General features: G+C 49.7%; 3 protein-coding genes across 6 annotated transcripts in view; 1 reads left to right on the top strand and 2 right to left on the bottom strand.

The window, feature by feature from the left end:
* Positions 1-2,654: 2,654 nt before the first annotated feature.
* LOC106941577 (7SK snRNA methylphosphate capping enzyme-like) lies at positions 2,655-7,625 on the top strand. Its single transcript, XM_015024648.1, has 8 exons — positions 2,655-3,051; positions 3,775-4,131; positions 4,737-4,981; positions 5,097-5,319; positions 5,420-5,906; positions 6,036-6,242; positions 6,340-6,448; positions 7,370-7,625. The coding sequence occupies exons 2-8, from the start codon at positions 3,803-3,805 to the stop codon at positions 7,420-7,422; spliced, it is 1,653 nt and encodes a 550-aa protein (XP_014880134.1). The 5' UTR covers positions 2,655-3,051; positions 3,775-3,802; the 3' UTR covers positions 7,423-7,625.
* A 1,060-nt stretch (positions 7,626-8,685) lies between these two features.
* On the bottom strand, positions 8,686-12,567 carry LOC106941574 (uncharacterized). 4 transcript variants are annotated; one of them, XM_015024638.1, is made up of 7 exons: positions 11,256-12,567; positions 11,121-11,183; positions 10,557-10,658; positions 10,342-10,383; positions 9,387-9,413; positions 9,234-9,302; positions 8,686-9,047 (listed from the first exon to the last, which is right to left on the bottom strand). In XM_015024638.1, exons 1-7 carry the CDS (start codon positions 11,610-11,612, stop codon positions 8,814-8,816), a joined length of 894 nt encoding a protein of 297 aa, XP_014880124.1. In that variant the 5' UTR covers positions 11,613-12,567; the 3' UTR covers positions 8,686-8,813. The 4 variants fall into 4 exon arrangements, with proteins under 4 accessions (XP_014880124.1, XP_014880126.1, XP_014880127.1 ...); XM_015024640.1 differs by lacking the exon at positions 9,234-9,302 and having other exon boundaries at positions 9,348-9,413; XM_015024641.1 differs by lacking the exon at positions 9,234-9,302.
* A 99-nt stretch (positions 12,568-12,666) lies between these two features.
* Positions 12,667-14,007, bottom strand: part of trappc1 (trafficking protein particle complex subunit 1) — a 6,486-nt gene continuing 5,145 nt past the window's right edge. The window contains exon 4 of the mRNA XM_015024647.1: positions 12,667-13,056. Within this exon, the coding sequence (XP_014880133.1) occupies positions 12,928-13,056 (129 nt within the window). The 3' untranslated portion in view covers positions 12,667-12,927. The remainder of the gene's footprint in view (positions 13,057-14,007) is intronic.

Genomic DNA, 14,007 nt, shown 5'->3' with positions numbered 1-14,007 from the left:
GGCTGCGCTGGACCTCAGCCACAAAAGACAGAAACACTACTATGACTTGAGACGCCGCCATTCTGCCTTTGGGATTGGTGATCTGGTCCGAGTGAAGTCTCACCCAAGATCAGATGCTTTGGCGAATTTTACGGCTAAACTGGCACCGCTGTTCAAAGGACCCTACCGTGTCAGTCAGAAACTTAGCGATGTGAACTACAGACTGATTGATGTTGAAACTGGAGCCGATGCTGGAGTTTTCCATGTTGTGAACATGCAGCCTTTCCATACTTGGGACTCTGCCAGCTGCAAAAAGACTGCCGGTGCGGCTGCACAGGTGGATCACATGGACGATGATCTTGAGGACGGTTCCCCTCAGACTGATGCCATCCATGATTTCCCTCCAGGTGATGTGTTTTGTGATGTACCACATGACGTTCGCCACTCACAGACGCCTCATGGGGTCGATGAGACCAACGCTGATGAGACCGAGTTTGACCACACTTCAGATTGTGCTGGACGTTACAATCTGAGAGCCCGGCATCATCCCAGGATAACGACTGGTTGGTCCGACCATAAATGGACAAATATCTACCATACTGACAGGCTTAACAATATGTAAGGTTATGTTTGTTCAGGTTGATGAGTGCATGTAATTTTCAGTTAACTGTGTTATGTTGAAATTTTTGTAGTTACAAGACAAAATCAAAAAAAAAAAGAATTCTGATGATTTTGGATGACAGTAATTTTGTTGTCACCCATAGTTGCATAGGAAGAATTTTGTTTGTCCCTTAATTGTTCTTTAGAGGGGTTGTGTTCATAAAACAAAAAATGAGTTTCACACTAATTGTATGTTTGCATTTTGGAACCTGAGCTGACTGTGTGTTACCATTATCCACAGATATGTATACAGGTGTGATTTGATACCTGCCCCATGTGTAACTACAGTTTCATGGCTATGTATTGCTTTGATATATTCTGTACTGGTGCCTATAGTCTTGTGCGTCTGAGGACAGCCTTTGTTTACCTGGGGGGCATATGTAACAGTCATTATGCTGTTTGGTTCCTAGAGATGAGTAGGTATCACCACAAGGGGGCGCCTACTCCCTTTGTTGTACTATTGTACAGAAGAAGAACTAGTCTTCCTTTTTGTTGTAGAAGAGAAGATAGGTGATGATGAGGTGCAGAGCGGTAAACTAACGTTACTTTTCTCATGTATGGAGATATAATGCTTAGTACCGTGGAGATCTGGCTTTACGTGGACGAAGTTAAATAAATCGAAAGTGTGAAATACTTCAAAAGTGCGTCCTGCTGTTTTGGGTTAGAGTGGCTAACGGCCGCAGCTAGCTCCTTCTCCAACCTCTCGCCGCACCGTCACAACCTGAGGCTGTCACATTCAACGTTAAGCTCCCAGTCGGGGAAAAACCCCTGATTTAGATCGGAACGGCTACGACGATCTACCGTAACACACCACACACTGCAGGATGATCGGTTAGATCGGCCAACGATCTAAGATTGTCATAAGGGGAAAACGGGCAAAAAATGGTGTAGTGTGAACCATTGCATTAAGTAGTAACCCTAACCCTATGTGCCCGTTTTTTCTATTTAAATCTAGAGATTACTGAAGGGCAATAGACTTCATAATCTGCACTCTTTTAGTTGAATGCACTATTTATTGTTTAGTTTTTATTCAAGTACATTTTTTTTTGTTAATGGAGACTGAGAATCCATTTTATTTTTGTTTGTGGTTGTTTTGTTTATTTAGTTTATCAGTTCCAGTGTTATGTGTTATTTTGAAAATAAGGTGTATCTATCATGAAATTGCATGTATTTTTAGTCATTTCCATTAAATCAGTGTCAAAAGGTCTTGAAGCAATATTATCGTTTATCGCAATAATTTTTTTAGACAATTAATCGTCCAGCAAAATTTGTTATCGTGACAGGCCTAACCATACTGTCCACCAGGAGACAGACCACACCATACTGTCCATCAGGAGACAGACCAGACCATACTGTCCACCAGGAGACAGACCACACCATACTGTCCATCAGGAGACAGACCACACCACACTGTCCACCAGGAGACAGACCAGACCATACTGTCCACCAGGAGACAGACCACACCATACTGTCCATCAGGAGACAGACCACACCATACTGTCCATCAGGAGACAGACCAGACCGTACTGTCTAACCGCATTCAACCAAAACGCAACTCTTCCGCTCTCTTCGCCCTCAGTGTTGTCTGTCAGGCTGATTACTTCTGCTTTCACTCACCTAATTTCTTTCATCATTGCTGGTAAAGAATCAGCTACAGCCGCCTGTAGAATATACCTTTGTTCTGAATTTAATGTGTTTTAATGTGTAAGTTTGGAAGTTTGTTTGTTGGAGCATAAATTTGTGCAACCTGTCAGTCCAGACTCGGTTAATTACAAATATCCAGATGTTTGAAGTACGATTTTTCAAGATATTGAATTCAAACAGTTTACAATGAAATTTCAGAAAACTTATAACTGCTAATGTTTGAATTTTTAGTTATTAAAATCTTCTGGTTAAACTATGTTTTACCGTTAAAGTTTTAATCAGGCACAGATTAGGACACCTTATTTTACGGCCCAATCTCCCGCCCTCGCAGGCTGTTGATCCTGATTGGTCAGAAGTGGTTAGAGGCGGGACTAAGACGCTGGCCTGTAAACCCACAGGCTCCGTTATCCCTCAGATAAAGCAGCTAGTAATTATCTCGGTATTTTGGTGAAATTCCTTCAGTTTATATGAAATCACGGCCCACTTCACGGCGCGCACAGACACGGACACGCACGCGGACATGCGCAGAGCTGTGCGGGGTTCTATTTCCGGTCAGACCTGAGGAGTATAAGGGATTTTTAGTGAAGGGGCGTGTGTTAGCCACAGGAGGCTAGCTGCAGCAGCTAAATGTTTGTTTCCACTGGGCTCATTAATTATTCATGAGGGCGCGGTGCTATTGGCGGAAGGACAGGAGGGGGCGGGGATTGTTTTAGAGGCGAAAGCTGTTTGGTAAAATTTTCATAAACAAGAGGAAGAGGAGGAGACACGGTGAGTCTGATCATCGTCTTCATCAGGCAGGTCTGCTGAGGTTCTGTCTCAGTTCAGTCCGGCTGTAGTGACTGGGTCTGAGGTTCTGGAGCTGGATCCAGATCTAACTAAACTTTGATAACTCCCGTCAGGAGATCTGCCATCTTCTCCATCTGCAGTCAGATTCAGGATCATTAAAACACGGAGAGTTAGGAGGAACTCTGAGTTTAATTATATTTATTTCATATTAATTTGAGGCTTATGAACCTCAGATTTAACATTATTTTAGACCAACTGATCCGTGGCATACAGAGATGCCCAGAATGTTTCACATGTAAATGTGACCTGGAGAGGTCAGAGGTCACTCCTCCTGCAGCTCAGGGAGGAGAAGAGTCAGTGGAGGGCATGGAAACTTCAGTCTGCTGGAAAGAGATATGGGGAAAATAAATGAGAAATGATTAACTTATGACAAGATTAATTAATTTTTCTTTAAATACTTAGAAGAATATCATCATTAATGTTACAGGAGATACCAGAATAGTTTCCCAGTATTAAAATCTAAACAGTTTTTGCCTGGCATCTGATATTTCCTTATCTAAACTGTAGTTCAGGCAACATTCATGTTTAACTTCCTCAGAGGATTTAAACACAGTAGTTATCGCTATGGCAACCAGATATGGCCCAGCTGTTTGTTAGCTTGTCTCTGATTGGCTGTGCCACTGACTCCGCTCCCTCTCTCTGCAGATCTCTGATTGGCTGAGCCCTCATCAGGATGTCTCTGGAAAAAGACCCGGTCAGACTAAGCCCCGCCTTCCCTCCCCCTGTCAGCCTATCAGAGCAGCTGGATAAGCCCCACCCTCCCACCCATCCTAAAAATGGCCACCAGCTCCTCCTGCCCCCCCCTCCTCCTCCTGCAGCCAATCAGAGGATCGGGAAGAGGCGATTCTCTGTGGGCGTGGGCTTTAAAGGCGTGGCCAAACGCCGTCGCCGTGCCAACAGCGAGAGCCAGGCAGAGCCGGTGCTGCCGAGTCACTTCCTGTTGGGAGGGAACATCTTTGACCCGCTGAACCTGAACTCCCTGCTGGACGAGGAGGTCAACAGGTGGGGGAGGGGCAGCGGGGCAGTTTCAGGAGGTTCTGGTAGAGCAGGAGGCGATGGAGAACTAGGGTCTAATCAAAGTCCAGGGAGAGAATGTCCACAAGGTTCTAACCCTGAGTTTCTGTTAGCCTAGCTTAAATTAGCCTAGCCTAGCTTAGCATGGCTAGTGCTAGCTCAACAGACTGATGTTTCCATTGGCTGTCTGAACAAAGGTCAAAGGTTAACAAGCAGAACTTTGACCTAATGGCAGCTGATCATCTGGACCAGAACGCAGGTCTCTGGGTCCATCAGTAGAACTTATCCAGGCTCCATGACCGGGTCAAGCAGAACCGGCCCAAACTTTGCTGCCTCATGGGGGCTATGAAGAACCGGACGGGTTCTGGTTGGTTCTGATCGTTTGGGTTCCACCAGAGAATCCGATCGGTTCTGAGTTCAGGTTCTAGAAGGAAAAGATGCTTTCAGGAGCATCAAGGAAAGATCAGCTGCTGGTGGTTCTGGTTCTGGACCTGGTGGTTCTGGTTCTGGACCTGGTGGTTCTGGTCGACCATCATTAGTTCAGTCCCGTTGATGTCTCGTGGACAGCTCAGTGTTCTCCCTCCCCCCCTCAGGGCGACCAATCAGGAGACGCCGCGCTGCTCCCCCCTGCCGTCCCGCAGCAGAGACGCCGTGGAGATCCTGGTCCCCCGTGACGTCACCGACCCCCTGAACCTGAGGGGGGAGGACGGGGACGCTGCCGCTGTCCTGCTGTCCCCGCTGAAGTCCCGGAGGAGACACCGCTACCGACAGCATGGGGGCGGAGGGGAGAAGGAGGAGACGCCCGCCAGGCTGTTCCCGCCCTCAGCTGGACCCTCAGGTAACACCTGCTGCAGTTCCTCTGGGCTCCACTGAGGGCGCTGTCCTCTGGAGACGCTGTCCTCTGGAGACGCTGTCCTCTGGGGACGCTGTCCTCTAACGTGTCTCTCTTCCAGTTCCTGCGTCTCCTCTGTCCTGTGAGCTCAACACCTCCATCACCTGCCGGGACGATGTAGCTCCGCCCCCCATTCTGCCACGCAGACACACCCACCCCCCGCCTGGGAGCCGCCGCCGCCGCACCGCCTCCACCAGGTCGGCTGATGGAAGCGTTACCGTGGAAACCACAAAGCTGCCAGCCAAGTTCCAGACGCCACTGGTGGGAGGGGCTAAAGCCAGCAGGTGGGTGTGGTGTAGAGCTGCGTTCTGATTGGTCAGTCTGTACAGACCTGCGTTCTGATTGGTCCGTGGGGTCATGTGACCTCCCTGTCTCCCCCTGCAGGTGTGGAGGTCCTGGCCTTGGCTCCGCCCCCACCTCAGAGATTAAAAAGAACCACCAGCGCTATCAGCATGGGAACCACTGCCGTTACTATGGCTACCACGGTTTCTACGGCGACAGTCACGAGGGACGGGTGGGGGCGGAGCCTGACCCGCGGCTCTGCCTCCTAGAAGCCGATTGGTTCAGAGACCGGACGGTTCTAGACGTGGGCTGCGGCGCCGGTCACATGACCCTGGCCATCGCCAGGAGGTTTAACCCCGCCCACATCCTGGGGGTGGAGCTAGACGGGCGGCTGGTCCACGCTGCCAGGCAGAACGTCCGTCACTTCCTGTCACATGACCTGGTGGCAGCACACAGACAGGAAGTGATGCGGGCGGCGCCCCCCCTCCCCGTCTCCTTCAGGGTCAGTCGGGGTCCTCTCTCGGCTCCGCCCCTTCTGCCGCCATCATCATCCTCCTCCAGGTTCCCAGACAACGTCACCTTCATCCAGGTGAGTCTGTAGGCGTCCTCCGTACTGCCCGATGGAAAATACAGCGTTAAACCTGTTTACCTGTGGAGCATGTTGGTCCCACCTGTACTCCGTTAACATCCATGGTAACCTGTCCGACTCCGCCCACAGGGCGACTACGTGTCTGAGGGGGAGGCGTGGCCTGGGCGGGGCCAGTATGACGTCATCCTGGCTCTGGGCGTCACCAAGTGGGTGCAGCTGCAGTCGGGTGACCGGGGCGTGGTCCGGCTGTTCAGACGGGCCTATCAGAGCCTGGCGCCGGGCGGAACGCTGATCCTAGAGCCGCAGCCCTGGAGCGGCTACGCCCGCAGCAACAGGGTGAGGAGGGGGGAGACACCTGGTTCTGATGGGTCCAGAGGTTCTGACCTGGTTCTGATGGGTCCAGAGGTTCTGACCTGGTTCTGTTTGATCCCAGGACTCGATGCTGCGTCACTTCAGAACTCTGAGGCTCCGACCAGAACTATTCACCTCCCTGCTCACCGACACCATCGGCTTCATCTCCTACAGACCGCTCACACACACAGGTAACACACACATCCAGCTAGCTGCTAGCTCCCCTGCAGTCTATACAGGTTGATCATCATTCTCGTTGATAATAAGTTATCATATTCATTCTATAACATGAGTGTCTCTGCGTTCCCTCTTTGGTTCCTCGCTACGGCTACATTAGCGTTGGCGTTAGCACAGCAGGCCTGAAGTCTCACTTACAATTCCTGGCTGAAATCTGGTTTTGTTTCTGGTCGTTCGTGATAAAAAACCCCAACTGCAAAGCTGAAGATGGCCGCCGCAGCGCTCTGTTTGCAGCAGTAAAGATGGCCGCCGCAGCGCTCTGTTTGCAGCAGTAAAGATGGCTGCCATCTCTGGATGGATTGTAAAGTTGTTGAGAGCGACAGCATGATCAGCAGGAAGCTGATTAACAGAAAACTAACAGCTAATAGCAGCAGCCTTTAGTGGAGTGCTGACTGCAGCCTCTGACCCGGTTCTGTTTGGATGTTGGACCAGGAGTGGTTGGTTGGGATGTGATGCGTTCACTGACTCAGACTGTTTTCATCCCTTTATTATTTTCAGACGTTCATTTAGAGTCTGTCTTCTTCTGTTGCTGAATTCTGACACTTGTTGGATAAAATGTGACGTTCTGCCTCCAGACGTTTTGAGAAATATCGGATTTAGTTCCACATCTGGAAGAGGAACAGATCGGATTTATTGTTGGAAAGATCGGAATCGGCCGATCTGCGGAGGAAAAGTCGTATTTGGTTCAGATTCTCCTGCTGTGAACGTTAAACACTTCCTGTCAGACCAGCAGCAGCTGTATGTAAACTAATGACCCGTCGTTACCCAGCATGCAGCCAGAGTGAATATTGTGACATCACAGCATCTGAACAGTGAACCTCCTCTGATTGGTCGAGTCGCTCATGTGACCTCACCTGTTTCCTACCTGTTTCCAGGTAACCAGAGACCCATCTACCTGTTCCACAAGGGCTCCACCCACAGGAAGTGACATCACTGATGGATCTGCTTGGACAGCAGAGCCTCAGGAGGAAGTGATGTCAGACTGCACTGAGCATGCTCAGTGGGACCTTTTGGAGCGGTCAGGTGACCTCACTGTAATTGAATGTCAACAACAGACAGGAAGTGACTGATCTTTTCAAAATAAAACCTGATTCTTCTTGGTCTTTTTCATAATAAAGTGAGTTGAGCTGCTGCTGTGTTGGTTCTGGTTCTGATCCGGTAGTTTGGGTCACACATTAAATAAAACCAGGAGATAAAATGTGTCCGACCCGGTTCAGTGGTTCTGAGTGAGTCAGATGAATACATGACTAGTGGCTCTGCAGGAGGAAATGAGGTCCGGTCCGGATGAGGAGTCCACGGCGCCCCCTGGTGGACGCTGATGGACGAACAGCAGTAGGATGGACAGAAGGTAAGACACTAAACCATGTCCAGGTGTGTCCTCAGCTAACACCATGTAGCTAACAGCGTATGGCTAACAGAATGTTGGTAACAGCATGTAGCTAACGGAAGGTAGCTAGCAGCATGTGGCTAAAATCAGGTAGCTAACAGCATGTAGCTAACAGCGTGTGCAGCATGTGGCTAACATGCAGGTGGCTAACAGCATGTAGCTAACAGCGTGTGCAGCAGGTCGTTTATGTGAGTCAGGGACAATCAGCCCAGAACAACATTCAGTATTAATCTGTTATCCATCTACAGAAACTCTTTAATGAGTTACATTTTATTTCTGTTATGGATCAATTATTCTGGAACTGATTCTATTAGATTGGACCTGATTGGGTCTGCAGCCTGATCAGAACCGATCGGCTGCAGACTGATTTTCTTCAGTTCGGTTCCTTCAAACCAGCCTGATCCTCTGGCGCCCTCTGGTGGAGACGGAGCAAGACAGCAGGATGGTTCTCCTCTGGGTCGGCCCGGTTCTGATCCGGTTGTTGCTGGGAGCTGGTTCTGACCCGAAGCAGAGAGCAGACTTTACATCCAGCACCAGAACCTCCCGGTCCAAACAGAATTTGAGGACAGAGATGGAACCAGGTCCACCGGGTCGGGTCCTGGTTCTGTCTGCTGTTAGGACATTCTGGACTCCAAAGGTTCTGATCCACTGAGTTCCTGCAGAACTGACCTGATTGGACCATGTTCTGTTCAGAACCTGTCCGGTTCAGTGGACCAGAACCACGCAGTCAGTTCCGCTCTGGTCCACATGGGGGCGCTGTGTGTGACCTCTGACCTCTTTATGCAGATAAAACAGGAACTTTGATGGATGTAAATATTTTTATTAAATCATCAGATTATTGATTATTGATCATCTAACATGAGCTTCAGTAACAGCAGCTCAATCAACTACAAGGTTATTATAAAGGTGAACAGCAGGGGGCGTGGTCTCTTCTACAGGGCCAGCTCTAGCCCCGCCTCATCACCATGGAAACCAGGAAGGTGAAAGGTCGTTCCATCTGCCCCCTCCAGGCTGTCGTCTGTCAGAGAATGAAGGTCGTTCTTCTCATCTTCCTCGGCTTCACTGGCGTCTCCACCTGTTGATAGCAGCGTAGCTCCGCCCACTGGGCCCAAGGACACGCCCACTTTCTGGCTGCTCAGATGGAGGAGTGACGTCTGCAGCATCACCTGGGGGGAGACAAGATGGTGGGCGGAGTCAGAAGGGGTGGAGGATGGATGGGGTTATGGATGGGGTGGACTCATGTGGGGTTAAAGGTCGATGCCGAGTTGCAGTTTGACAGCAGACGTCGCCTCGTTAGAGAGCTGCATTCTGATTGGCTGATGAGGCTGAGAGAAGCCATGTTGATAAAACACCTGATCTTGTCCTCTGTCCGTCAGACTGGTGGTGCTGGTGTTACTGGGAGGCAGCAGCAGCTCTGAGCTCTGACACACACACACACACACACACACACAGCCGGGTCAGCTGACCTTTCTACAGGAAGTGATCTCTAAGTGAAGACGCCTCACCTCCTCTGAGTCCACCTGCTCCACCGCCTGCAGGAAGTGACATCATCAGATCAGAGGCAGACAGACAGGATGTCACACAACAGATTTATGTCCTCTGAGGACAGCAGGACGTCCAACAGGGAGCGGACCGACAAGGCTGTAAATCCCACCTCATTATTGGGGAGGGGGGGGTCGGCAAGGTTAAAGTTAAATGTGACATAAAATGACCAAAAATAACTAGTAAGTAGCAATAAATAACCAAAGTGTTTTTCTCAGTCAACAACCTGCTGAGACCCAAAGAGTCAAATTAAAACTCAAATGTTTAGATCTGAGTTTGGTTCAGAGTCACTGATCTAATCTCTGCTACAAAAACCTAAGGTTCTAAATAAAAACAAGTTTTAATAAGTAACTCCACTTAATAAAATTACTCGTAAATATTGATTTATTGCAGTGGCTCTCAATACAAGTCATGTGTTACTGAAATTATAACAAGTTACTTTAAACTTTTGTTTCTTTTTTCATGTCCTGGATGGCTGAGAACCCAAATATGTAGTAAATTAATATCTTGAAGAATCATAACTTAAACTTAAGGCTCAGTTTTCTAGAAAAATATTCTAAAGGCTGTACGTGGAAGATGGTAAGAAATAAAGACAAACTTTATTATGTTTTACTGCCAGCTGCAGTCGCCCCTCTGCTGTCGGCTCCCATACTGAGCTGTTAGCTAATGCTAACGCTCAGCCGCTAAAGTTTCAAACTCTTATTAAAGTAAAACAGAGACAAATAAAACTGAAATATTGTCTGCCTTCGACAGAAAAAGGAGCTTAGTCTATGAAAGCAATGTAGCAGTTTAGCTAGTTTTGATTTCCAAAATTCGGGGGGGGGGAGGGCGATTTACGCCCATGGGATCCGGTGTGTGTGTGTGTGTGTGTGTGTGTGTGTGTGTGTTTGTGTGTGTGTGTGTGTGTGTGTGTGTTACCGTGTCGTCCAGCTGCTGTCGGTCCTTCAACAGTTGAAACGTCTGTGAAAACAGTCGACATTTATTTACTGCTAGTAGTGAAGCATCTCCCTCGTCGTAGATCTTTGATCCTCTTCCTGTTTCTCTAACTTGTCATGTATAGCTGCTGCTGAGCATTATGGGTAATGTAGTTATATGTGGGGTTGATGTAACTCAGGACTGGTTCTGGTTCTTACCATGGACCTCTGGCTGGACTCTGAGAAGTCTGATGATGAAGAGGAGGAGGATGAAGAGGAGGACGATGTCCTCTGCTGAGGGACAGACGGGGCGGCGGTGACCTGGAGACAGAACCCAGCAGCACTGTGATGGGTCGCCTGGTTCTGGTTCTGGACTGAATCGGGTCAGCTAACGGTTCTGGTGACTCCGCTGGTCTTCAGGGGACAGACATGAAGGACATGAAGTCACCACCCCAAGGTGGACCTGGTTCTCCTGGTTACCATGGGAACCAGGGAGCAGAACTGCTGGTTCTGACTCTCCATGTTTAATCAGTGATCCGTAGAACATGTGGAGATGGACCACCAGAACCACCAGAACCACAGTGGAACCTCTCAGTCTGACAGGATGTCCTCAGGTCCGTCCCCTCTAAGGTCCGGTTGTCTAAGGTTCTGGTCAGTCCGGTTCTCTCCTCTCATAATCCTGAAGCCTTTCCGTCCTGTTGGACTCTTTTGGGTCTTAAAGCTCCACATCTGGACCAGAACCAGAGTCCGGTTCCCATCAGAACCTTCTGTCTAAAGCCTTACCGCAGTTTGGGCCACTTGCTGCTGCAGAACCATCAGAACCAGGTCTCCATGTTTCCCAGGAAGCTGTTCGAAGACAAACACGGGTCACTGATCCGGTTCGGTTCTGATAGAACCCATCATCAGGTCCAATCTTACAGGAGCAGCCTGGTTCTGATCCAGCAGGCTGAGGAGGATCAAACACGTCCACATGCTGGTCCGATCCGGCAGCGGCTGCTCCAAGATCAGGGACGGGTCCAGGTTCTGGATGGGTTCTGACTGGGTCTTCTGGTTCTGGATGGGTTCTGACTGGGTCTTCTGGTTCCGGATGGGTTCTGACTGGGTCTTCTGGTTCCGGATGGGTTCTGACCGGGTCTCCTGGTTCTGGTCTCTTATTGTGCTGAACAGGAAGTGGGCTGTGGTCATGTGACCCGCGGTTCCGCCCCCCTCCTCCAGCCCATCGACCTCAATAACAGGCTGATTTACGGCCCGGTTCTGGTTCTGGTGTTGCTTCATGTCTGAGGGGAACCGCAGGAAGCCCTGTCATCAGAACATTCCTGGGATTACTCCAGAACCGCCTCCATTCCTGGTCAGAACTTTGTCCTTAGCTACATGTTCACACAGGGCCCGGTTCTGCTGGAGGAGGAGCGGAACCTCCCATCAGAACCTGGACTGGTTCTGGTAGGAGACGGACCCAGTGACCCGGTGACATGATCGATATATTTGATAGAATAGAGCCACCACTGTTCTGACCTTCCCTGGTTCTGTTAGGCCCACAACCAGAACCAGAACCTGTGGAGCGCACCGATCCCAGCTGATCAGAACCAGCTGCAGGATGTGACCCGGTTCTGATGAACTGGGCTCAGACGGCTGGAGGTTCTGTAGGATTCTCCTGAGCAGCTTTTGGACCAGGCCAAGAGGTTCTGATCAACTGTTCATGGTTATCCTTCATAATTGGACCCAGGAGTATCAGAACCAGAACCATTCATGTGGAGGATCCGCGTTCTGAGGCCCGGTCAGAGATCGGACCAGAACCAGCCGCTGTTTGGGTCAGAGTTCTGTTCTGGCATTGGGTCGGATTATCCTGCCGACCCAAACAGCAGCGGAACATCTGGAGGCGCCGACCCGGTCTGAAGGTTCTGGACCAGAACCAGCAGCTCAGAGGAACCAGAACCTCTGGGCCAGAGGAGGTTCTGCCGGGCCTCATCTGGACCAGGAGATTACCGAGTTAGTCCAGAGTTGACCTTTGACCTGTGACATCATCACCAGTAGCCTTTCTGCAGCCGGACCGGACCGGACCGGACCAGAACAGGATAGATCCAGTCCATCCATCAGAACCAGAACCAGGAGGATTGGTCCGGACCTCATCTCCAGAACCAAGAACTGCTCCAGATGTTAAAGGTTCTGTTGGGTCAGAACCGCCGATCAGCAGGAGACGTTCTACCAGAACAAAGAACTTTAATCGGTTCTGCTCAGCCCATTTGGACTCTGACCCGGTTCTGCTCAGACTGGACCTCTGAGGTTCTGAAGCATCAACAGTTAACGGGTCAAGAACCACAGAACCAACTGGACCGGTCCAACGTCACTTTATTAAACACAGAACAACTCAATAAATACAGCAATCCTGACCCGGTTCTGCTGACCCGGTTCAGCTCCATCCAGTGTTCTGGTCCAGATCCAGACTGTTCTGACCTTGGAGTGACTCTGGTTCTGAAGAACTGAGGGAAGCGGGTCAGGAGTCGGGTCAGAACCAGAACCGGTCAGGCGGCCCGTGGGCTGTAGTACGGCAGGGTGAGAAGCGGGTCAGAACCAGGACCAGAACCAGAACCGGTCAGGCGGCCCGCGGGCTGTAGTACGGCAGGGAGCGGATGAAGGAGTCCAGTCTGGTTCCGAACAGCTCGCTGTCCAGAGGCTGGCAGGACGGAACCAGAGGGTTCTTCACCACCAGGTCCACATAGAGCTGCAACACAGACGGGTCGGTCAGAACCTGGAACTGGACCAGAACCAGAACCGTTCTGGACCTGCCATCAGAACTGGAGATGAACTGATCTGATATCTGCTTTGGTTCCAACATAGAAAAACATTTCTAGATCAGGAATCTGTGACAGTGAGCTGATCCATGAGGCTGATCTACGTAGTCTAGTTCTATGCTCTGTGCTGATGTTGATTAATTGATACAGATATATGCCCTATTATATATTTGTGCACTTATCCAAACTTTAATGAGATGAATTTAAGAATCATGAAACATTAAATTTTACTTTATTTTGAAAAGCCGATACCATTGATGCGTTTCCTTTCCTAACAGCGCCTCCTGCTGTCAGATGGTGAGGAGGGAAAACCCAGAGCTGATTATCCTACCGGTCTTTATCGGCCATTCACAGCTTTATGTTGGTTTTGATCAATAAGTTTGAAGTTAGCACATGGCTCATTAGCCTGATCACATGACTCAGGCCACATGCTAACAGGTGAACGTTAGCGGTGATGTCATCCACATGGAGAAACCAGAGGAAAATAAACAAGGCGGGACTGAATTCATGTCTGAAGGAACATTTCAGTTTCTCTGGATGAGCTGCTGAACTTTTGTTGTTTCAGATCATGATTATGATCCACAGCATGCTAACGGAGTTACTCTGCTAACCGAGTTACTCTCCTAACGGGGCTACTCTGCTAACGGGGCTACTCTGCTAACGGAGTTATTTTGCTAACGGAGTTATTCTGCTAACGGAGCTGCTCTGCTAACGGAGCTACTCTGCTAACGGAGCTACTCTGCTAACCAAGTTACTCTGCTAACGGAGCTGCTCTGCTAACGGGGCTGCTCTGCTAACGGGGCTGCTCTGCTAACGGAGCTACTCTGCTAACGGAGCTACTCTGCTAACGGATCTACTCTGCTAACGGATCTACTCTGCTA

Source organism: Poecilia latipinna, unplaced genomic scaffold (assembly GCF_001443285.1).
Source record: "Poecilia latipinna isolate Pla-1442-1.1 unplaced genomic scaffold, P_latipinna-1.0 Scaffold3749, whole genome shotgun sequence".
Taxonomy (NCBI): domain Eukaryota; kingdom Metazoa; phylum Chordata; class Actinopteri; order Cyprinodontiformes; family Poeciliidae; genus Poecilia; species Poecilia latipinna.
This window is presented reverse-complemented; position numbering and strand designations above follow the sequence as displayed.